This window comes from Bidens hawaiensis, unplaced genomic scaffold, assembly GCF_021521415.1.
Source record: "Bidens hawaiensis isolate Kalapana, Puna unplaced genomic scaffold, B.hawaiensis_p1.1 tig00020147_1, whole genome shotgun sequence".
Classification (NCBI taxonomy): Eukaryota; Viridiplantae; Streptophyta; class Magnoliopsida; order Asterales; family Asteraceae; genus Bidens; species Bidens hawaiensis.
The window spans coordinates 197,977-221,807 of NW_027493069.1; the positions used below are offsets into that span (position 1 = coordinate 197,977).

Genomic DNA, 23,831 nt, shown 5'->3' on the forward strand with positions numbered 1-23,831 from the left:
ATTAACATAATATTTCCAGCCACCACACCTGCTCTAGAGGAGAAACCTATGAGGACAAGCTTACGGTTCTATCTTTTATCCTTCGGTTGTCGGTTTTGACTATTTTAACCTTTGTGAGTTCGTTTTTGGTTTTTAATCATTCAAACCTTTTGTAATCAGATTTATATGAACATGTTTATCATTTATATCTATTTTATCTACTGTTCATTGATTTTGATTTTCTAAACTTCTTTGTTCTACCTAGGTTTGATGATTATTGTTAGGTTTTGATGAGTTTATTGGATTGTTTGATCCATACAACTTGAATTTCTATTGAAAGTTTGGTTTAATGATGAATTAGGTTGTGTTTAGTGGCTGTGATTTTATTGATTTTATCTCATAATATCATACTTCAATTAATTGAATTGGTTTTGATTGATAGTTGTATGTTCAATTCTTTACTTTGTGTTTAGAGTTTGATTGCGGTAGGATCAACCGTAGGGTTTTATTGAGATTGTTAATTGATTGACTTCAGTGGGTTAAGCACCTTTTTAGAGATCGAGAAGTGATAGGAGTAAAGTCGTCTCATAGCTTTTGCTTGTTAGGATTAGGATTGCGCGAGAGCGGGTTCGGTTCTTGTCGGGTTTGGGTTCGTGAGCGATTAGTTGGTCTAGTTTGAGTTAAACCATTGTTCCTCTATCCTTGGTTGCGTAGTATTCGTTTTCATTAGGGTCGTGTGTCAATGAGACCAAGAGGAGACTCGACATTAGAACACCTTAGCATTCATTTCCCGATTTGTTCTTAAAATCAATTAAGCGTAAGTTAGGGTTTGTTAGTGAGATCGAGAGGTGATGTAGCTTTCTTGAGCGAACCTTAGTTGTGTCATCTTTAGACACCGGTGTCGTGAGATCATTCAATCCATTAGCTTGTTAGACCATCAATTTGATTCTTACCTAGGTAGATGTTTCTCCATATTCGTTAAGAGCTCCGTTAATGTCGTTAAGTTTTCTTATTATCGTTAGTTTCGTTAAATTTCACCGTTAGTTAAGTTAAATTAGTTAAGTTTAGTTAGTTTAAATAATTAAGGTAAATAAATATATTATTTAGGCAGGACTTAGATTCGGGTTAATTATCTGAGCCGTTCTCACGTGTATTTGTGTTTTACCTCCGGACTTTAATTAGACTGTGCTGCTACGCGACCGATACACTTGCCATTTGTGTGAAGTTTAGTTAGGATTGTTTGGTTTTATAATTTTAAGACTTAGTGTTGAGTTGCGATTTGTGTTTACTATTTATATATAGCTTTTGATGATTCCCATGGTGAATAGCTAGGTCATATAAAGCCCATGTCTAGTAACTCTTGCAATTGATTGGACAGTTCTTTCATTTCAGAAAGTGCAAGTCGGTAAGGTGCTTTAGCAATGGGAGTTGCTATTGGTATTAGGTCAATACGGAATTCAACTTGTCTGGTCGGTGGTAAACGAGGCAACTCATCGGGAAAAGCATCTGAATAATCATGTACCACTGGGATGTTTTCTATACGTTTTTCATCGTGGTTCTTAGTTGTTACAATTGCTAAGTATACCGTACAACTTTGGCGCAAGTACTGCAGTACTTTAAGTTGGGATAAGAGTGGCAATACGTTACCAGATTTCTTTCCTTGTTCAATGATCGCTTCGTCATCAGAGAGGGGAATTCTAACAGTTTTGTTCATACAAACGATTTCCGCTCTATACTTAGATAGCCACTCCATACCGACTATCACATAAAAACTTCCTAATTCTATTGGGAGTAAATCAATAAGGAAGGGTTGCTCGTTAAGGACGAGGGAACAATTTCGGATTATTTGGTTAATAATTACAGACTTACCGTTAGCGAGCTCTGTAGTATAAGGATCTATTAGTTCACTGACAGGCATATTTTCCAAGGGTAAAAATTAATAGATTCAAAACTCTTATCAGCGCCCGTATCAAACAAAACTGAAGCATACTGACCGAAAACTAAGAATGTACCTGTAACTACGTTCAGGACATGTTGCGATTCACCGGATCCTAATACAGAAGCGGGACTCTTGGCTGGACTAGAAGTTGATGCTTGTGCTTGGTTTTGCCTTCTCATTACCCCTTGATTCAGTTTGGGCCAGCTTATCCTAAAATGAATCGTACTGCCACACTCGTAACAAGTACGGAGGTTTATGGTGGGTGGGGTTTATTGGTTCAGTTGTTTTTGGGTTGGTTAGGGTCGAGGTGGTTTTTGAGGAAGACAGGGTTGGCTTGTTTGAAGTGATCGTTTCACATTTTCTGGGGCGGTTCTGCAGTTGGGTGCAAAATGTTCAGTCTTCCCACACATATGACACACTATCGGTAGACACTCACCCACGTGATGTAGGTTACACTTCCGCCATTTCGATAAAGTTCCTTTGTATGCTTCATGTTTCACCTACGAACTGGTAATTGCATAATTTTGGGTTGTCAGACTGGCTCGTTTATTTTGAGAGTTCTTTTGCATCCTAGTCCCATAATTAGTTCGTTTTAAACTTGATGATTCCCCTGGCATCCTTATTACTCCACTCCTTGTGAGGACAAAGGTAACTACAGTGTCTTGGGAACAATACTTTCCAAGGTTGGGTGGGCTACTAAGTTTACTATTCTCCTCATAGTAGGGGTTAATTGTAACGATTCCGGCAAATTCAGGTATACCCTAGCCGGAATATACTATTTACGTGTTATTTAATACTGATTAAATGAGTTATAGTACGTTTATACGAGTATATATGATTCATAATATGAATCATACTCATATATATAGTGAATCGTATTGGAATTACAATTAATCAATGAACGATTATTGAAACCCGAACGAACCGGGAATTACATTATAGACGAAGTATATAATGTTTAGTGATGTTTACGAGGTATTAATGCTTCGGGATAAGTGAATTATAGCACAGAAAAAGGATTTCGATTTATTAGTACGTCGGTACGATAAACGAAACCTTTAACACCAAACCAAGCAAGAGACGATCAATCAAGCCGAAAAAGATGCGTAATTATTAATAATATGATGTTTTAATGTCATGGGTTAAGTTTTTAAGGTTTTTAAATCAGTTTTATGTAAATTTTATTTTAACCCGAAAAACGACCATTTTAGGCTCGTTTTAAGCCGAATTACGAGTTTAAACGAGAAACGAACTGAACCAGACTATCCACAACATTATCCGGATTGTGTAATCCAAATATGTGGCTATGGTTGGAGATGTGGGCCCCCCCCCACACCACCATATGGCCGGCCTCACACCCACACACTTTATACATTTTCATTTCTTTTTTTTACTTCACAAACTCTCTCAAATTCTCTCAAACTTCAAGTGTTCTTCCAAGATCATCAAGTTTTAACCAAATTTTTCAAGGTATATACATGTTTTGATGCTTGATTCTTGTTTATAACTCTATAATCTTGAGAAAAGGAAGTTTCATGTGAAAAATGGGTGAAAACCCGAGATTGAACCGATTCTCGTGTGATCAAAGGATGTATACAAGTTATACAAAGGATCTTGATCCAAGTGATGAGTTAAAAGTGTTTAGAACGAAATTTTACGGTTGAAATATTGTCAAATGAGTTTTCCATGTGAAAGATGGGTGAAAGCTCGAGATGAAACCGACTCTTGCATGATCAAGAGATGTATACATGTTATACAAAGGATCTTGGTCCAAGAAATAAGTAAAAGAGTCGAGAACGGATTTTTACGGTTAAAACCTTTGTTTTTACTTAAAAACCGACACTATGAAAGAAATGGTTTGATTGTTGGTATAGTTTGCTTGGTATAGTGTTATTGTGCTTGTAAGTGTTGTATCTAGCGGCTAGCAAAGGCTAGAAACCGAGATCCTTGCGATCTAAAGCTAGAAAACACAAGATAGTTCGGTTTTCGTGTGTATATGAGATTTGGACAGATTTTCGTGTGCTTAGAGTCGGGTCACGAAATTTCACGGAGATGATCTAAACATAAAAATATGAGATCTGTGAATTTTTGGTAATTTTTGGATAAAAGATGAATATTTGGTGAATTTAATGCTCGGTTTTGGCCAAAAATAGTGAAAAATAGCTAAACACGATGAAAAATTCTGGAAAATTTAAGATAAGCTTTTTATAACATATAAAAGTCACCCACAAAATTTGATCTCGGTTGGAAAAGTCTAAGTAGGCTTTTCGGTGAAACGAGTTCTAGGGCTTTCTAGCTCGGTTTTGGGTGAAAATGGCTTGAAAAATGAGTTTTAAAATCTGGAAAAATTCCAGGAAGTTATGAGGATGACAGAGATCATCCCAGAAAAATTTGGGATTTTTCTAAAGTGTTTTGGTATTTTTGACATATTTAGTGTTTTAATAAGATTTAAAAATAGATAAATAAATGTAAATATAGGAAAATAAATCTGGAAAAATTCCAAAAAGTTATGAGGATGACAGAGATCATCCCAGAAAAATTTGGGATTTTTCTAAAGTGTTTTGGTATTTTTGACATATTTAGTGTTTTAATAAGATTTAAAAATAGATAAATAAATGTAAATATAGGAAAATAAATCTGGAAAAATTCCAGGAAGTTATGAGGATGACAGAGATCATCCCAGAAAAATTTGGGATTTTTCTAAAGTGTTTTGGTATTTTTGACATATTTAGTGTTTTAATTAGATTTAAAAATAGATAAATAAATGTAAATATAAGAAAATAAATCTGGAAAAATTTTGTAAAATTTTCTTTCTGTCAAAATAAGTTTTGTGCAAAATTTCAAGACCCGAGACTAAACGGGTAATTATTTGTGCTAAAAAGAACGTAAAAACAAATATTTAAAGCTTAAAACGTGTAAACCGGCAAAGTTCGCATAAGCGAGCTGACTGGTACACGAAAACTTTAAAAATGGACTATTTTCATAAATCTAAGTAAATTAAGTAAAAATAAATCATCCGAAAATAATTCGGATGATTTGGGTAATTTTACCCGTTGTTACCGTTTCCGGCACCGAAATACCGGAAACGGGCCCCGCGGCCAAACGGGGTGTCAAACCGAGCTATAATTTCATCACTTTAACTAAATTGACTGTCAAACTCTAAGCAATGTTACCATCTTAGTCCTTAGAAGTGTCGCGGGGTTAACATTGTCCCCGGATCGAATACAGTACTGGGTTAACAATGTCCCCAGATGTACCGATTAATACTGATTTAGTTTATGGGAATTATATAGTAACGACTAGATATTATATTACAGATCCAGGCACGTAGCTGTTCATTGTATTACCCACAGACTCACAAAAAGGTGAGTTTTCACGAGCCCCTTTTAATGAATTGTTTTAATTATATTTTCCCGGGGCGGAAAACATGTCTTATTTAAAGTATTTAAGTACATACCGATCGTATGGAAACACTTGTACATTTATATATATATGGTCTGATGCACAGAATATATAAAATGTTTATCATGTGTTATTGTTCTGGGGTAACATAGTTCCCAGGGGTTATTATTGTTCTGGGGTAACATAGTTCCTAGGGGTTATTATTGTTCTGGGGTAACATAGTTCCCAGGGGTTGTTATTGTTCTGGGGTAACATAGTTCCCAGGGATTATTATTGTTCTGGGGTAACCTAGTTCCCAGGGGTTGTTATTGTTCTGGGGTAACATAGTTCCCAGGGGTATTTATTGTTCTGGGGTAACATAGTTCCCAGGGGTTATTATTGTTCTGGGGTAACATAGTTCCCAGAAAGTTAATGGAAATGTTCTGGGGTAACATAGTTCCCAGCATGATTATATTGTTAATAAATGATTATTAAAATGATTTGTCAGTGTTTATTTAAATTAGTGAAACTCACCAACTATTCGTAGTTGACCCGTTTTCTTTACATGTTTTCTAGGTATGCCCAAGTTGGAATGATTGATATGTGCTTAACTATCTGTGCTACCTGTTGGAAGCTTGCTGCTCTGTATTTTGTAATGAATATATATTAATGTCTTATTGGTAATATATGTGTGTAACACCTAGACAGTAACGCAACTCGCAACAATGTAATATGTTATAAATTAATGTAGTGGTATTTTCTTTATAAGCAATGCTGTTGATATCAGATGTGTCTGTTGCATCCCGTGTACGTTTCCGCTGCGGTTACGGGGTGTTACAGAACTTGGTATCAGAGCCATTGGTTATAAAGAATTAGGATGTCTGAAAAAGATACCTAAAATATAACCAGTAGCTCAAGTATTATAGGATCTGAATATCAACTAATAATATATTGTGACGAGATCAGGATGAACTTGGTTGGACAAGTGGGTTATTATGGTCCGGAACATAATAACAGACTTGTCTGCACGAGGGAATTCAGGGGAAGTCACGGGGGACTTAAATAGGTAAAATGGGCAACATATGTGTAAATGTATAATAATATTATTATGTGGCAAAATTGTATAAGTAAGTGCATGATTAATTTAATTAATTATGAATTACACTATAAAAAGGGACTATATATTTGTTAACTTGTGTGCAGGTAAAAATGGCAAGAACACCTAGTGTGTCGACGGAAGAGGACCCGGAAGAGGTCAGTTCCGGGGCCTCTGGAAGCCCAAGTGTAGCACCCAGCTCCGAGCCTTCGGAGGCTAGTCATAGTACTTCTAGACAGACCACCCCAGCTAGGAGTGCTAGTTTACCCTCCCCTGCTAGGGTTACCAGGTCTCCTACCCCGCCCGCACCACAGACCGCCCTGATTCCCCCCAGACACGGTCCCCGCCTCACGGCGCGGATCAGTGCCCCGTATGTCCCGCCCACCGTTACCCCACCCAGATCCACATACCACCGGGGCGAGTCTTCCCGCCCCCAGTCCGAGCCTGCGACCCTACCTGTGTGGGGTCTTCCGAGGCAGGAACGGGACTTGGCGGCTTGGCTACGTGTTCTCACCGAACAGGTGAACGAGCACTCTGCCGCCCTGGTTGTGGGGGTACAGAGGCGGGCGTACCTCGGGGACAGCATACTGGACCACCAGTATGCTATTAACCAGTTAAAAAGGGAGTGCTCATACTCCCACTGGTTGATCGGCCAGATGGAAACCCGAATGCGGGTTATGGTGGCGGTGTTGGTGGTGCTGGTGGCGGTGTTGGTGGGGTTGGTTTACCACCATGTGTAGATGTGTTAGATGGTAGAATCTTGAACCGCTTTTTGATACTCCATGTGAGCAGTTAGTGGTAATGCTAACATGGAGTGAATCTTGTTTAGTGATGATACAACCACTGGCCCATAGGGGGTCTCTTTTAGGGCATATCATTATCGATACTTTTGGGTATCATTCAAGCACTGACCCTTTTACGGGTTATGTCGAGATGATACCGACATAGGGCCCTTGTAATAAAACTTAGTTATGTAATGTTGACTGGAAAGTATGTAAACTGATGTTGGTGTAATATGTATCCATGTTTACTAATGAATGAAATATGTATTGTGTTTTATAATTTGAAATGGTATTGATTATATGTATTTCTTGATGTTGTGTAGAATGGCACCGAAACGATCCACGAAAATATCGGAAGTAGATGTGAGCCGTTTGATTGCTCAACAGTTGGAGGCGGCGATACCGGATATAGTATCGCGCATCGCCGCCAGTATTAATAACTCGACCAATCCAACCCCTCCGAGCAATCAAACGCCCATAAATAATGACGGGGAACAAAATGCTAATCCTCCAAGGAATGATAACACTATTCCGAGTAATGACGCACCGCCTAGGGTGGTCGTTACTGACAGCAATGGCCCTATACCTACGGTAGAGACAAACCGTACGGAACCAATTCGTGCATCCAGGGGATGTTCGATCAAGGATTTCATGTTGTGCAAGCCATTAGAGTTTAGCGGGTCTGAAGGACCGAATGGGTTAGTTAAGTGGATAGAGAAAATAGAATCAGTGGTGAATATTAGCAACTGTCCCGAGGATTGTATCGTTAAGTACGCCACCTGTACATTCACCGACCATGCCTTGACATGGTGGAACACCATAGTACAGACTCGAGGTCAGGTGGCGACAAACCACATGACCTGGACGGAGCTTAAGGCTCTTGTGTTGGAACATTTCTATCCAAAGAATGAATTGCAGAAACTGGAAAATGAGTTGTGGAATCTGGAGATGAAGGGGGCGGACCACTTGGGTTATACCAATCGGTTTAATGAACTGTCACGATTAGTACCGTGGTTGGTCACCCCGGAGACGAAGAGGGTGGAACGATATATTTGGGGACTTACTCCAGTAGTGAGGAGTATAGTCAACGCGGGGGGACACCGGACGTATGAAAGTGCAGTGACACAGGCTGGCATAGTCACGTATGATTTCTTGCGGAGCGGATCACTAAAGGTGACAGGAGAATCCGCTGGGGGAAAACGGGGTGCGCATGATCATAGAATCCAAGAAAGGCAGCAAAGCAAACGAGCTAGGCCCGCTGCCCAGAGCTATGCCATGACTAGTTCGGGCGGAAGGCAAGAACCGCAGAAGGGAACGTTTCCTAGGTGCGGGAAATGTGGTTACCACCATAGTGGCGTGTGCAAAGAGGTGGTGTGCCACCGGTGTGGCAGGGTTGGACACTACGCACCAAATTGTAAGACAAATCTGAACAACCTGAACCGACAACCACAACCTATTCGGGCGCAACCATTTAGAACTCAACCAGCCCGACAGCAAAACCCGCAAGGAAACCAAATGGTGACCACTAGCCGTGCCTGCTACGAATGCGGCAGCACGGATCACTTCAAAAGAAACTGCCCGAAACTGAACCAAGGAGGAAACGGGAGACAACCCACGGGTCAGGCATCGTCGTCCAACCCGGTGAGAAGCCGAGCTTTCGTGATAGGGGCGAGCGAAGCACGCCAGGACCCCAGCGTAGTGACAGGTACATTCCTTGTTTCTGACCATTACGCTTCAGTATTATTTGATACGGGTGCTGATAGAAGTTTTGTCTCCGTTAGATTCCTTTCGATAGCAAACCTTCCTATTGGTGAAACCATAGAACCTTACACCGTAGAAGTCGCTAACGGTAAAACCATGATAGTTAATCGGATAGTTCGGAATTGCCCTTTTATTCTGAACGAACAATCCTTCCTGATCGACTTGTTACCGGTAGAATTGGGTAGTTTTGACGTGATAGTGGGAATGGATTGGTTGGCACGTAATAGGGTAGAAATAAACTGTGAAAAGAAAACCTTCAAGATCCGGGTGTCGGATGACGAGGAGGTATTAGTGCAGGGAGAAAAATCCGGCACCATGATACCATTTATATCCCACCTCAAGGTGTTGAAATATATACGTCAGGGATGTGTGGCGTATCTAGCGAGCCTGACGGCCGCTGATTCTGAGGAAAAACGGGTGGACGATATTCCCGTGGTACGCGAATTTCCACAAGTTTTTCCAGAGGAACTTCCTGGATTACCGCCAACCCGACAGGTCGAATTCAGAATCGATCTGTTACCACAAGCTGGCCCTGTTGCTAAGGCCCCTTACAGACTTGCACCGTCCGAGATGCAAGAATTATCCAACCAGTTGCAGGAATTGTTGGATAAGGGATTTATTCGTCCCAGCTATTCCCCGTGGGGTGCACCTGTACTATTTGTGAAAAAGAAGGACGGAAGCCTTCGAATGTGCATTGACTACAGGGAATTGAATAAGTTAACCATCAAAAATAGGTATCCTCTTCCCCGGATCGATGATTTGTTCGACCAACTACAAGGTGCGAGCTATTTCTCAAAGATTGATCTTAGATCGGGATACCACCAAGTTAAAATTCAGGAGGAGGATATCCCAAAAACCGCGTTTCGGACTCGCTACGGCCACTACGAATTTCTAGTTATGCCTTTTGGGCTAACAAATGCGCCAGCGGTGTTCATGGATCTCATGAACCGAGTCTGTAAACCCTATCTCGACAAATTCGTCATTGTATTTATTGACGATATTTTGATATATTCAAAAAGTAAAGAAGAACATTAGCGACATTTGAGGTTAGTTTTGGAGCTTTTGGATCAGGAGAAGTTGTATGCAAAATTCTCCAAGTGTAACTTCTGGTTACAAGAGGTGCAATTCCTCGGTCACGTTATAAACCACCAAGGAATACACGTTGATCCGAGTAAAGTTGAAGCAATTAAGGATTGGCAAGCGCCTAAATCTCCGAAAGAAATCCGCCAATTCTTAGGCTTAGCTGGATACTATCGTCGATTTATAGAGAACTTTTCCAGCATCGCCCAACCTTTAACCCTCCTGACTCAAAAGGATCGGAAATATGAATGGGGTGAAGAGCAGGAAACGGCGTTTCAAACGCTAAAGCAAAGGTTGTGTCAAGCGCCAATCTTAAGTCTCCCCGACGGAGACGATGGATTTGTTGTATATTGTGACGCATCCCGTAAAGGGTTAGGATGCGTGTTAATGCAAAATAAAAAGGTCATAGCCTATGCGTCTCGACAGTTAAAAGTCCATGAGAAAAACTACACTACTCATGACTTGGAACTGGGAGCAGTCATCTTTGCACTTAAAATCTGGAGACACTATCTCTACGGTACAAAGTGCACCATATTCACTGATCATAAAAGTTTGCAACACATATTCGATCAGAAATAACTGAATATGAGGCAACGAAGATGGGTCGAGTTGCTAAGTGACTATGACTGTGACATTCGATATCACCCCGGCAAGGCTAACGTCGTAGCCGATGCCTTGAGTAGGAAGGATCGGGTTAAACCATTGCGAGTGCGGGCGTTGGGAATGATAGTCCAGTCAAACCTTTCGGATTTGATTCGAGTCGCTCAACGCGAGGCGTTGAAAGAGGACCAATTGGATAAAGAAGGACTTTACGGGAATGAGAAGAATTTCGAACAGCGTGTGGACGAAATTCTCTATTTCAAAAATCGGATTTGGATCCCGACCCTCCATGACCTTCGAGAATTAATCATGGACGAAGCGCATAAGTCGAAATATTCCATACATCCGGGATCTGATAAAATGTACCAGGATATGAAAGAATTTTACTGGTGGCCAGGTATGAAAAAGGATATAGCCACATACGTCGGCAAGTGTACGACGTGTGCGAGGGTTAAGGCGGAGCACCAGAAACCTTCGGGAATGTTGCAACAACCGGAAATTCCGGAATGGAAGTGGGAGCAGATCACAATGGATTTTGTGACACACCTCCCCAAGACGCCCCGAGGTCATGATGCAATTTGGGTAATCGTGGATCGATTAACCAAATCAGCACATTTCATTCCAATTAGGAATAATTATAACACCGAGAGACTTGCGCAAATTTATATAAATGAAATAGTGTCTCGTCATGGCATCCCCATCTCGATCATCTCCGATAGGGATAGCCATTTCACCTCCAAACTTTGGCAAGCTGTCCAAGAGGCATTGGGAACACGTATTGACCTAAGCACAGCTTACCACCCTCAGACCGATGGTCAGTCTGAGAGAACCATTCAAACTTTGGAGGACCTGCTTCGTGCCTGCGTACTGGACTTTAAGGGAAATTGGGATCAACATCTCCCACTCGTTGAATTTTCCTATAATAACAGTTACCATAGCAGTATAAAGGCAGCACCTTATGAAGCATTGTATGGGCGTAAGTGCCGATCACCACTTTGCTGGTCTGAAGTGGGAGACCCGCAGATCATTAGATCGGATCTGGTCCAGGAGACGACCATCAAGATTCTTGAAATTAAGAACAACCTAAAAGCCGCGCGGGACCGGCAGAAGAGTTATGCCGATACCCGTCGAAAACCGTTGTCATTTGAGAAGGGTGAAAAAGTATATCTGAAAGTATCACCCTGGAAAGGAGTGGTCAGATTTGGAAAGGCGGGGAAGTTGGCCCCTAGATATATTGGACCATTCATTATTACTGTAAAGATCGGTCCGGTAGCTTACCGACTAGAACTGCCTGAGGAACTAAGTGCAGTTCATAACGTGTTTCATGTGTCGAATTTGAAAAGATGTCTGGCGGATGAGACATCGGTGTTACCCTTAGAGGGTGTTCAAATAAGTGATAGGCTCAACATTGTAGAGGAGCCCATAGAAATAGTAGACGGGAAAGTCAAGCAACTTAGACACAATAAGATCTCGTTGGTCAAAGTTAGATGGAATTCGCAACGAGGACCAGAATTTACTTGGGAACGAAAGGATGAATTTCGGAAGAAATACCCCCACCTGTTTCCTCAAAAGGAAGTAGTTGTCGCGTAAAATTTCGAGGACGAAATTTTTATAACGGGGGGAGAATGTAACGATTCCGGCAAATTCAGGTATACCCTAGCCGGAATATACTATTTACGTGTTATTTAATACTGATTAAATGAGTTATAGTACGTTTATACGAGTATATATGATTCACAATATGAATCATACTCATATATATAGTGAATCGTATTGGAATTACAATTAATCAATGAACGATTATTGAAACCCGAACGAACCGGGAATTACATTATAGACGAAGTATATAATGTTTAGTGATGTTTACGAGGTATTAATGCTTCGGGATAAGTGAATTATAGCACAGAAAAAGGATTTCGATTTATTAGTACGTCGGTACGATAAACGAAACCTTTAACACCAAACCAAGCAAGAGACGATCAATCAAGCCGAAAAAGATGCGTAATTATTAATAATATGATGTTTTAATGTCATGGGTTAAGTTTTTAAGGTTTTTAAATCAGTTTTATGTAAATTTTATTTTAACCCGAAAAACGACCATTTTAGGCTCGTTTTAAGCCGAATTACGAGTTTAAACGAGAAACGAACTGAACCAGACTATCCACAACATTATCCGGATTGTGTAATCCAAATATGTGGCTATGGTTGGAGATGTGGGCCCCCCCCACACCACCATATGGCCGGCCTCACACCCACACACTTTATACATTTTCATTTCTTTTTTTTACTTCACAAACTCTCTCAAATTCTCTCAAACTTCAAGTGTTCTTCCAAGATCATCAAGTTTTAACCAAATTTTTCAAGGTATATACATGTTTTGATGCTTGATTCTTGTTTATAACTCTATAATCTTGAGAAAAGGAAGTTTCATGTGAAAAATGGGTGAAAACCCGAGATTGAACCGATTCTCGTGTGATCAAAGGATGTATACAAGTTATACAAAGGATCTTGATCCAAGTGATGAGTTAAAAGTGTTTAGAACGAAATTTTACGGTTGAAATATTGTCAAATGAGTTTTCCATGTGAAAGACGGGTGAAAGCTCGAGATGAAACCGACTCTTGCATGATCAAGAGATGTATACATGTTATACAAAGGATCTTGGTCCAAGAAATAAGTAAAAGAGTCGAGAACGGATTTTTACGGTTAAAACCTTTGTTTTTACTTAAAAACCGACACTATGAAAGAAATGGTTTGATTGTTGGTATAGTTTGCTTGGTATAGTGTTATTGTGCTTGTAAGTGTTGTATCTAGCGGCTAGCAAAGGCTAGAAACCGAGATCCTTGCGATCTAAAGCTAGAAAACACAAGATAGTTCGGTTTTCGTGTGTATATGAGATTTGGACAGATTTTCGTGTGCTTAGAGTCGGGTCACGAAATTTCACGGAGATGATCTACACATAAAAATATGAGATCTGTGAATTTTTGGTAATTTTTGGATAAAAGATGAATATTTGGTGAATTTAATGCTCGGTTTTGGCCAAAAATAGTGAAAAATAGCTAAACACGATGAAAAATTCTGGAAAATTTAAGATAAGCTTTTTATAACATATAAAAGTCACCCACAAAATTTGAGCTCGGTTGGAAAAGTCTAAGTAGGCTTTTCGGTGAAACGAGTTCTAGGGCTTTCTAGCTCGGTTTTGGGTGAAAATGGCTTGAAAAATGAGTTTTAAAATCTGGAAAAATTCCAGGAAGTTATGAGGATGACAGAGATCATCCCAGAAAAATTTGGGATTTTTCTAAAGTGTTTTGGTATTTTTGACATATTTAGTGTTTTAATAAGATTTAAAAATAGATAAATAAATGTAAATATAGGAAAATAAATCTGGAAAAATTCCAGGAAGTTATGAGGATGACATAGATCATCCCAGAAAAATTTGGGATTTTTCTAAAGTGTTTTGGTATTTTTGACATATTTAGTGTTTTAATAAGATTTAAAAATAGATAAATAAATGTAAATATAGGAAAATAAATCTGGAAAAATTCCAGGAAGTTATGAGGATGACATAGATCATCCCAGAAAAATTTGGGATTTTTCTAAAGTGTTTTGGTATTTTTGACATATTTAGTGTTTTAATAAGATTTAAAAATAGATAAATAAATGTAAATATAAGAAAATAAATCTGGAAAAATTTTGTAAAATTTTCTTTCTGTCAAAATAAGTTTTGTGCAAAATTTCAAGACCCGAGACTAAACGGGTAATTATTTGTGCTAAAAAGAACGTAAAAACAAATATTTAAAGCTTAAAACGTGTAAACCGGCAAAGTTCGCATAAGCGAGCTGACTGGTACACGAAAACTTTAAAAATGGACTATTTTCATAAATCTAAGTAAATTAAGTAAAAATAAATCATCCGAAAATAATTCGGATGATTTGGGTAATTTTACCCGTTGTTACCGTTTCCGGCACCGAAAAACCGGAAACGGGCCCCGCGGCCAAACGGGGTGTCAAACCGAGCTATAATTTCATCACTTTAACTAAATTGACTGTCAAACTCTAAGCAATGTTACCATCTTAGTCCTTAGAAGTGTCGCGGGGTTAACGTTGTCCCCGGATCGAGTACAGTACTGGGTTAACAATGTCCCCAAATGTACCGATTAATACTGATTTAGTTTATGGGAATTATATAGTAACGACTAGATATTATATTACAGATCCAGGCACGTAGCTGTTCATTGTATTACCCACAGACTCACAAAAAGGTGAGTTTTCACGAGCCCCTTTTAATGAATTGTTTTAATTATATTTTCCCGGGGCGGAAAACATGTCTTATTTAAAGTATTTAAGTACATACCGATCGTATGGAAACACTTGTACATTTATATATATATGGTCTGATGCACAGAATATATAAAATGTTTATCATGTGTTATTGTTCTGGGGTAACATAGTTCCCAGGGGTTATTATTGTTCTGGGGTAACATAGTTCCTAGGGGTTATTATTGTTCTGGGGTAACATAGTTCCAAGGGGTTGTTATTGTTCTGGGGTAACATAGTTCCCAGGGATTATTATTGTTCTGGGGTAACATAGTTCCCAGGGGTTGTTATTGTTCTGGGGTAACATAGTTCCTAGGGGTATTTATTGTTCTGGGGTAACATAGTTCCCAGGGGTTATTATTGTTCTGGGGTAACATAGTTCCCAGAAAGTTAATGGAAATGTTCTGGGGTAACATAGTTCCCAGCATGATTATATTGTTAATAAATGATTATTAAAATGATTTGTCAGTGTTTATTTAAATTAGTGAAACTCACCAACTATTCGTAGTTGACCCGTTTTCTTTACATGTTTTCTAGGTATGCCCAAGTTGGAATGATTGATATGTGCTTAACTATCTGTGCTACCTGTTGGAAGCTTGCTGCTCTGTATTTTGTAATGAATATATATTAATGTCTTATTGGTAATATATGTGTGTAACACCTAGACAGTAACGCAACTCGCAACAATGTAATATGTTATAAATTAATGTAGTGGTATTTTCTTTATAAGCAATGCTGTTGATATCAGATGTGTCTGTTGCATCCCGTGTACGTTTCCGCTGCGGTTACGGGGTGTTACATTAATCCCCAAATATAGCGTTGGATATGTTTGGGTTATGGTGTATCTAGCCAAGGTATTAAAATGGTTGGTGTACCCTACATGGTCAGCGCCCTTCATTTCCAAGTTCCACAACTCATGTTCTAGCCTTTTTATTTCACCTTTTGGGCAAAAATGTTTCAGTTAAAGGGTTTTTAGTTCAGCCCGTAACATACGGTTTACAGCTTCATGTCCCCTTATGTGAACCAATGTGTTCCTCCACATCAAAACATGATCCACAAACATGCTGGCAGCGTATTTGACTATACGGTCTGGTGGACAAGCACTAATGTTAATTACGGATTCAGTCTTTTCAATCCATTTAACCAATCCGCTGGGTCCCTCCGTACCCTTGAATTCAGTCAGCTTACACGAGGTAAATTGTTTAAACGAATATTCCTGACTCTGGGGTTCCTGATTGTTACAATCGTTACCGGTATTTGGTTGAGCATTGACGTTTGCAGTGGCGTTGATATTCAATGCGGGAGTTGCACTCGATACATTATTTGTGTTCAAAACGGTTTTAGGGTTCCCAACGACATTAACAGTCGAGAGAGTATTATTATTGTTAATAATATTATTAATAGTCAGCAGGGTAGTAGTGCTCGGGGATACATTAGTGCACGGCGGAGGTATATTTAGTGGCCATAGTGGTGCTCGATGGTTGGTTAACAGCTCTATTGGAAAGTATACCAACAGTAACTTGTGCTACAATGCTCGGTATCACTGCTTGTAGTGGGCGAGCTATCATTTCGGCAACTTCCGCCTCAGATATAGGGTTAGCTTTCTTTGGGGCCATTCTATAACAATATTCAAATATATTTTAATTAATACCATTTTAATTAATAATCAAAATCTCAAACACAAAACAATACCAAATAACATATTTGTGTTACCCATAACCGTTACTATACACATGCATCCCAAATTAGCACATAGGCTTAACCTGGTATAGGCCAGCGCTTGTATATACGTATCAAAATTTTTCACTAAGTGACATATAGACTTAACTCGATAATGGTCACTGCTTTTAATAATAGTAAACCGAGAACATTTCCTATGTCAACCTAACACGCTGCTACAAAATGCTGCATGGGATGCCAAAACACTATGTAGAACCAAACTATACTATTTTTGTTCAACCCATTCATACGTACATGATACAATAACCATATAACAACAACCACTATGACCATAATGACTGCTATACAAACTCCTAAGAAGGTCATCGCCCAATCTAGACACCAACAGTAGTAAGCATTCGACCTTTGTACGTCCCTCACTTCTCGCTGTAAGCACCACATGTGGTCCTGCATCTCGAGTCGGTGTGGTCTAAGGTTGTTTATTGCGTTTGATGGTTCTAATATTTGATAAGTCACTAATCCCAACCACGTTGAATCATATAGAAAGGATGGCTCCGGTATCGGTGCGGGTAGATCCCAGGTGGGAATAGGTATCTCCGTTACCTGGACACGTGATATTTTCCCCTATGGTATGTAGACCGAGGTGGGGGAGATGTGTCCTTTGGAGGTCGCATGCTCATGGGTGCAGTTTGGCGGTTCCTGAGAGTGGTTGGGGGTACTGATTTATGGTTCAAAGGTGGAGAATTGGATCTAGGATCTCTAACCAGAGAATGTTAAGGACTAGTAGCTCCAGCCGCTAGCCTAGGTGTTTCCGTAGGAGGGTAACTATCGCATCTGTAGCCTGACTGACAAGTCAGGCTGGTTTTTCGGTACCTCATGTGGGACTACAGCGTCCCTTAAGCGCTCCTCAACCTCTTCCTCCTGAGGCTCCTCATCGGGCTGCTCTTCTGGATCTTCTTCTTCTTCATGTAGTGTTGGTACCTCATTAGATAGGCGATCGGCAGCTCTCGACATATTTCAGCACAAGGTTTAGTAATAAAAATAATATTTTTCAATGATATTAATCACAATAAAATACATAAAGGTATTCCTACACATTGGTACATATAATCCTTTATATATATATATATATATATATATGTTTAATATTATATTTTATACACATATGTTGCTGTTTTTATCTATTTGAATGTTCAACGACTTCTTCCCGAACTCTCTCGTACAATCAAGTTCATTATTACGTTCCGAACAATAATAACCCACTTTCCCTTTCAAGTTATCATCAGTATATATTATTAAATATTCTTTATTCTTACTGTTAATCGAGCATATGGATATATTAGGGTAACATACGGGACATCCTAATTATTTATAACCAATGTCTCTTATACCAACTTTTGTCACTATACATATGCATCCCAAATTAGCGCATAGGCTTATCATGGTATAGGCCAGCGCTTGTATATGCGTATCAAATTTGTCACTAAGTGACATATAGACTTAACTCCATAAGGGTTACTGCTTTTAATAATAGTAAACCGAAAACATTTTCCATGTCAACCTAACACGCTGCTACAAAATGTCGCGTGGGATGTCAGAACACTGTGTACAACCAAACTATACTATTCGTGTTCAACCCATTCATACGTACATGATACAATAACCGCACAACAACAACCACTATGACCATAATGACTGCTATACAAACTCCCAAGAAGGTTATCGCCCGATCTAGAAGCCAACGGTAGTAAGCTTTCGACCTTTATACGTACCTCACTTATCAATTTAAGTACCACATGTGGTCCTGCATCTCGTGTCGGTGTGTAATAAGGTTGTTTATTGCGTGCGATTGTTCTAATATTTGATTAGTCACTAATCCCAACCACGTTGATTCAGATAAAAGGGGTGGCTCCGGTATCGGTGCGGTTAGATCCCATGTGGGAACTGGTATCTCCGTTTCCCGAACATGTGTGTTTTCCCCCCTATGGTATTTAGACCGAGGTGGGGGAGATGTGTCCTCAAGAGGTTGCATGCTCATGGGTGTAGTTTGGCGGTTCCTGAGAGTGTTTGGGGGTACTGGTTTATCGTGCAAAGGTGGAGTATGGGATTTGGGATCTCTAACCGGAGACTGATAAGGACTAGTAGCTCCAGCCTCAAGCCTAGGTGTTTCCCTAGGAGGGTAACCATCGCATCTATTGCCTTACAAGTCAGGCTGGTTTGTCGGTACCTCATGTGGGACTACAGCATCCCCTAAGCTCTCAACCTCTTCCTCCTGAGGCTCCTCCCAGGGCTCCTTTTCTGGATCTTCTCCTTCTTCATGCAGCTCTTGACATATTTCCGCACAAGGGTTAGTAATAAAAATAAAATTTTTCAATGATATTAATCCCAACAAAATACATAAAGGTATTCCTACACATTGGTACATATAATCATTTATATATATATATATATATATATATATATATATATATATATATATATATATATGCTTATTATTATATTTTATACATATATGTTGCCATTTTTATCTATTTGAATGTTCAAACGACTTCTTCCCGAACTCTCTCGTACAAGTAAGTCCATTATTACGTTCCGAGTCATAATAACCCACTTTTCCATTCAATTTCATCCCGAGAATAATCAGTAAATATGATTAAATATTATTTATTCCTATTGTTAATCAAGCATACGGATATATTAGGGTATCATACGGGACATCCTAATTCTTTATAACCAATGTATCCCAAATTAGCGCATAGGCTTAACTTGGTATAGGCTAGCGCTTGTATATGCGTATCAAAATTTGTCACTAAGTTACATATAAACTTAACTCGATAAGGGTTACTTCTTTTAATAATAGTAAACCGAAAACATGTCAACCTAACACGCTGCTACAAAATGCTGCATGGGATGTCAAAACACTATGTACTACCAAACTATACTATTCGTGTTCAACCCATTCATATATACATGATACAATAACCACACAACAGCAACCCACAATGACCGTAATGACTGTTGTACAAACTCTCAAGAAGGTCATCGCCCGATCTAGATGCCAACGGTAGTAAACATTCGACCTTTATACGTCCCTCACTTCTCTTTGTAAATACCACAAGTGCTCCTGCATCTCGTGTCGGTGTGGGCTAAGGCTGTTTGTTGCTTGTGATTGTTCTAATATTTGATTAGTCACTAATCTTAACCATGTTGAATCAGGTCGAAGGGGTGGCTCCGGTATCGGTGCGGGTAGATCCCAGGTGGGAACAGGTATCTCCGTTACCTGGACACGTGATGTTTTCCCCTATGGTTTGCAGATAGAGGTGGGGGAGATGTGTCCTTAGGAGGGTGCATGCTCATGGGTGTAGTTTGGCGGTTCCTGAGAGTGGTTGGGGGTACTGATTGATGGTGCAAAGGTGGAGTATGGGATCTGGGATCTCTAACCAGAGAATGTTAACGACTAGTAGCTCCAGCCGCTAGCCTAGGTGTTTCCCTAGGAGGGTAACTATCGCATCTGTAGCCTGACAAGTCAGGCTGGTTTGTCGGTACCCTTCATGTGGGTCTACAGCGTCCCTTAAGCTCTCCTCAACCTCTTCCTCCTGAGGCTCCTCCTCGGGCTCCTCTTCTAAATCTTCTTCTTCTTCATGTAGTGTTGGTACCTTCATTAGATAGGCGATTGGCAGCTCTCGACATATTTCTACACAAGGGTTAGTATAAAAAAATAAAATTTTCTAATGATATTAATCACAATAAAATACATAAAGGTATTCCTACACATTGGCACATATAATCCTTTATATACATATATATATATATATATATATATATATATATATATATATATATATATATATATATATATATATGTTCAATATTATATTTTATACACATATGTTGCCGTTTTTATCTATTTGAAATGTTTAACGACTTATTCCCGAACTCACTCTTACAAGCAAGTACATTATTACATTCCGAACCATAATAACCCACTTTCCCATTCAAGTTCATCCCAAGAATCATCAGTATATATTATTAAATATTTTTTATTCCTATTGTTAATCGAGTATATGGATATATTGGGGTATCATACGGGACATCCTAATTCATTATAACCAATGTCTCTGATACCAACTTTTGTCTCTATACATATGCATCCCAAATTAGCTCATAGGCCTAACCTGGTATAGGCCAGCGCTTGTATATGCGTATCAAAATTTGTCTCTAAGTGAAATATAGACTTAACTCGATAAGGGTTACTTCTTTTAGTAAGAGTAAACCGAAAACATTTCCCATGTCATCCTAACACGCTGCTACAAAATTTTGCATGGGATGTCAAAACACTATGTACAACCAAACTATTCTATTCGTGTTCAACCCATCCATACGTACATGATAAAATAACCACACAATAGCAACCACTATTACCATATTGACTGCTATACAAATTCCCAAGAAGGTCATCGCCCGATCTAGACGCCAACGATAGTATGCATTCAACCTTTGTACGTCCCTCACTTCTCGCTGTAAGTACCACATGTGGTCCTGCATCTCATGTAGGTGTGGGCTAAGGTTGTTTATTACGTGTGATTGTTCTAATATTTGATCAGTCACTAATCCCAACCCCGTTGAATCAGATAGAATGAGTGGCTCCGGCATCAGTGCGGTAGATCCCATGTGGGAACATGTATCTCCGTTACCTGGACACGTGATGTTTTTCCCCTATGGTTTGCAGACCGAGGTGGGGGGAGATGTGTCCTTAGGAGGGTGCATGCTCATGGGTGCAGTTTGGCAGTTCATGAGAGTGGTTGGGGGTACTGGTTTATGGTGCAAAGGTGGAGTATGGGATCTGGGAGCTCTAACCGGAGAATGATAAGAACTAGTAGCTCCAGCCTCTAGCCTAGGTGTTTCCCCTTGGAGGGTAACTATCGCATCTGTAGTCTGACAAGTCAGGCTGATTTGTCGGTACGTCATGTGGGACTGCAGCATCCCCAAAGCTCTCCTCAACCTCTTCTTCCTTAGTAAGATAGGCGATCGACAAGCTCTCGACATATTTCTGCACAAGGGTTAGTAATAAAAATAATATTTTTCAATGATATTAATCACAATAAAATACATAAAGGTATTTCTACACATTGGCACATATAATCCTTTATATGTATATATATATATTTGTTTAACATTGTATTTTTATACACATATTTTTGCAGTTTTTATCTATTTGAATGTTCAACGACTTCGTCCCCGAACTCTCTCGTACAAGCAAGTCCATTATTACTTTCCGAACAATAATAACCCACTTTCCCATTCAAGTTCATCCCGAGAATAATCAGTATATATTATTTTATATTATTTATTCCTATTGTTAATCGAGCATACGGATATATTAGGGTTTAATACGGGACATCCTAATTCATTATAACCAATGTCTCTGATACCAACTTTTGTCATTAAACATATGCATCCCAAATTAGCGAATAGGCTTAACCTGGTATAGGCCAGCGCTTGTATATGCGTATCAAAATTTATCACTAAGTGACAAATAGACTTAACACGATAAGGGTTACTTCTTAGAATAATATTAAACCGAAAACATTTCGCATGTCAACCTAACACGCTGCTACGAAATACTGCATGGGATGTCAAAATACTATGTACAACCAAACTATACTATTCGGGTTCAACCCATTCATACGTACATGATACAATATCCATATAACACAACCACTATGACCATAATGACTGCTATACAAACTCCCAAGAAGGTCATCGCCCGATCTAGACGCCAACAGTAGTAAGCTTTCGACCATTGTACGTCCCTCACTTCACGTTGTAAGTACCACATGTGAACCTGCTTCTCGTGTCGGTGTGGGCTAAGGTTGTTTATTGTATGTGATTGTTATAATATTTGATCAGTCACTAATTCCAACCACGTTAAATCAGATAGAAGCGGAGGCTCCGGTATCGGTGCAGGTAGATCCCAGGTGCGAACATGTATCTCCGTTAACTGGAGTTTTTCCCCGTTGGTATGTAGACTAAGGTGGGGGAGATGTGCCTTCAGGAGGGTGCATGCTCATGGGTGCAGTTTGGCGGTTCATGAGAGTGGTTGGGTGTGACACCCGGTAAATTCCCAATCCCTTAAACTAAGTAATCAACCTAATAATTAGGTGATTGTAAATATGAGCGCGCCATGTCAGTCAGCGCGTGCATTTGTTATGTGCGCCCTGCGCAAGCGCGCCATGATTAGTCAGCGCGGGCATTTGTTATGTGCGCCCTGCGCGAATGTTTTGGCTTTATGTTTTCATGTAACTTAAACGTTATGTTGTCTATGGGTTGACCATCCCGCATGATGCTAAGGCGGGTGCATCCTACATCGTTTATGCGCGTGCGGAAGGGAACTAACCTCCCCGCATGGCGGGAACATTGAGAGCTAGTTTGTCTGAAGCTCCAAGATGGAATTGACTTCAACATGACTGATCACTATGTTGAAATACCAAGACCACCTGGAGAATCTACAAATGAAACTCAATATCCCCAACTGCGAGAAGGTTACGCACCTACCCGCAGCAAAGAAATGTCCTACACGCAGAAAGCTATGCGCACAAAGTGATGCGCACAGAACACTTAGTCTATTCTCCAGACATAAGGAGATTACTCCCGCCCAAAAGGAAACAGTAGCGTGTTTTCAGAGATTTTTCCACTTTTTACTGTACACTGACAAAAGTACCTGAAAAAGCACACTGTAACATGAAAAGTCAACTGTCAGCCACCCTATTCTCACCAACCCCAGACCTGCATGTCCTGTCCAAATCAAATCAAGATCTTTTGTCCACTCCTCCACTTATAAGTAAACAATAAACAATAATAATTTCCATACTTTATCATCATTACACCTAGATATGAAAAGATTTCAATCCCCTAAAGCAAGGGATGTGTTCCCTTGAGTTTGCCTATAAATTTGTAACCTAAATTATCACCCAAAACACACTTCAAAGAACTACAAACTTGCACTAATCCTCTCCCAAGCATCCGTTGTTTCCAGCTCCGATCCTGTTACTAGGTAAGCCGAGAATATAACCTTGAGACCTACTATCCAACCCTTATATTCTCCTATTTCTTGATCTTAATATATATACTTGTTATTTAATCGTATTCTAGACCTTCGATTCCGAGGCCAACACCAAGAAACCCGAATCTCGATTAATCCCTTAACAAGAACCACAGT

At 39.6% G+C, this 23,831-nt stretch overlaps 1 protein-coding gene across 1 annotated transcript; it reads right to left on the minus strand.

The window, feature by feature from the left end:
- Positions 1-1,312: 1,312 nt before the first annotated feature.
- LOC143559979 (uncharacterized) lies at positions 1,313-1,732 on the minus strand. Its single transcript, XM_077048391.1, has one exon. The coding sequence runs from the start codon at positions 1,730-1,732 to the stop codon at positions 1,313-1,315; it is 420 nt and encodes a 139-aa protein (XP_076904506.1).
- Positions 1,733-23,831: the final 22,099 nt, after the last annotated feature.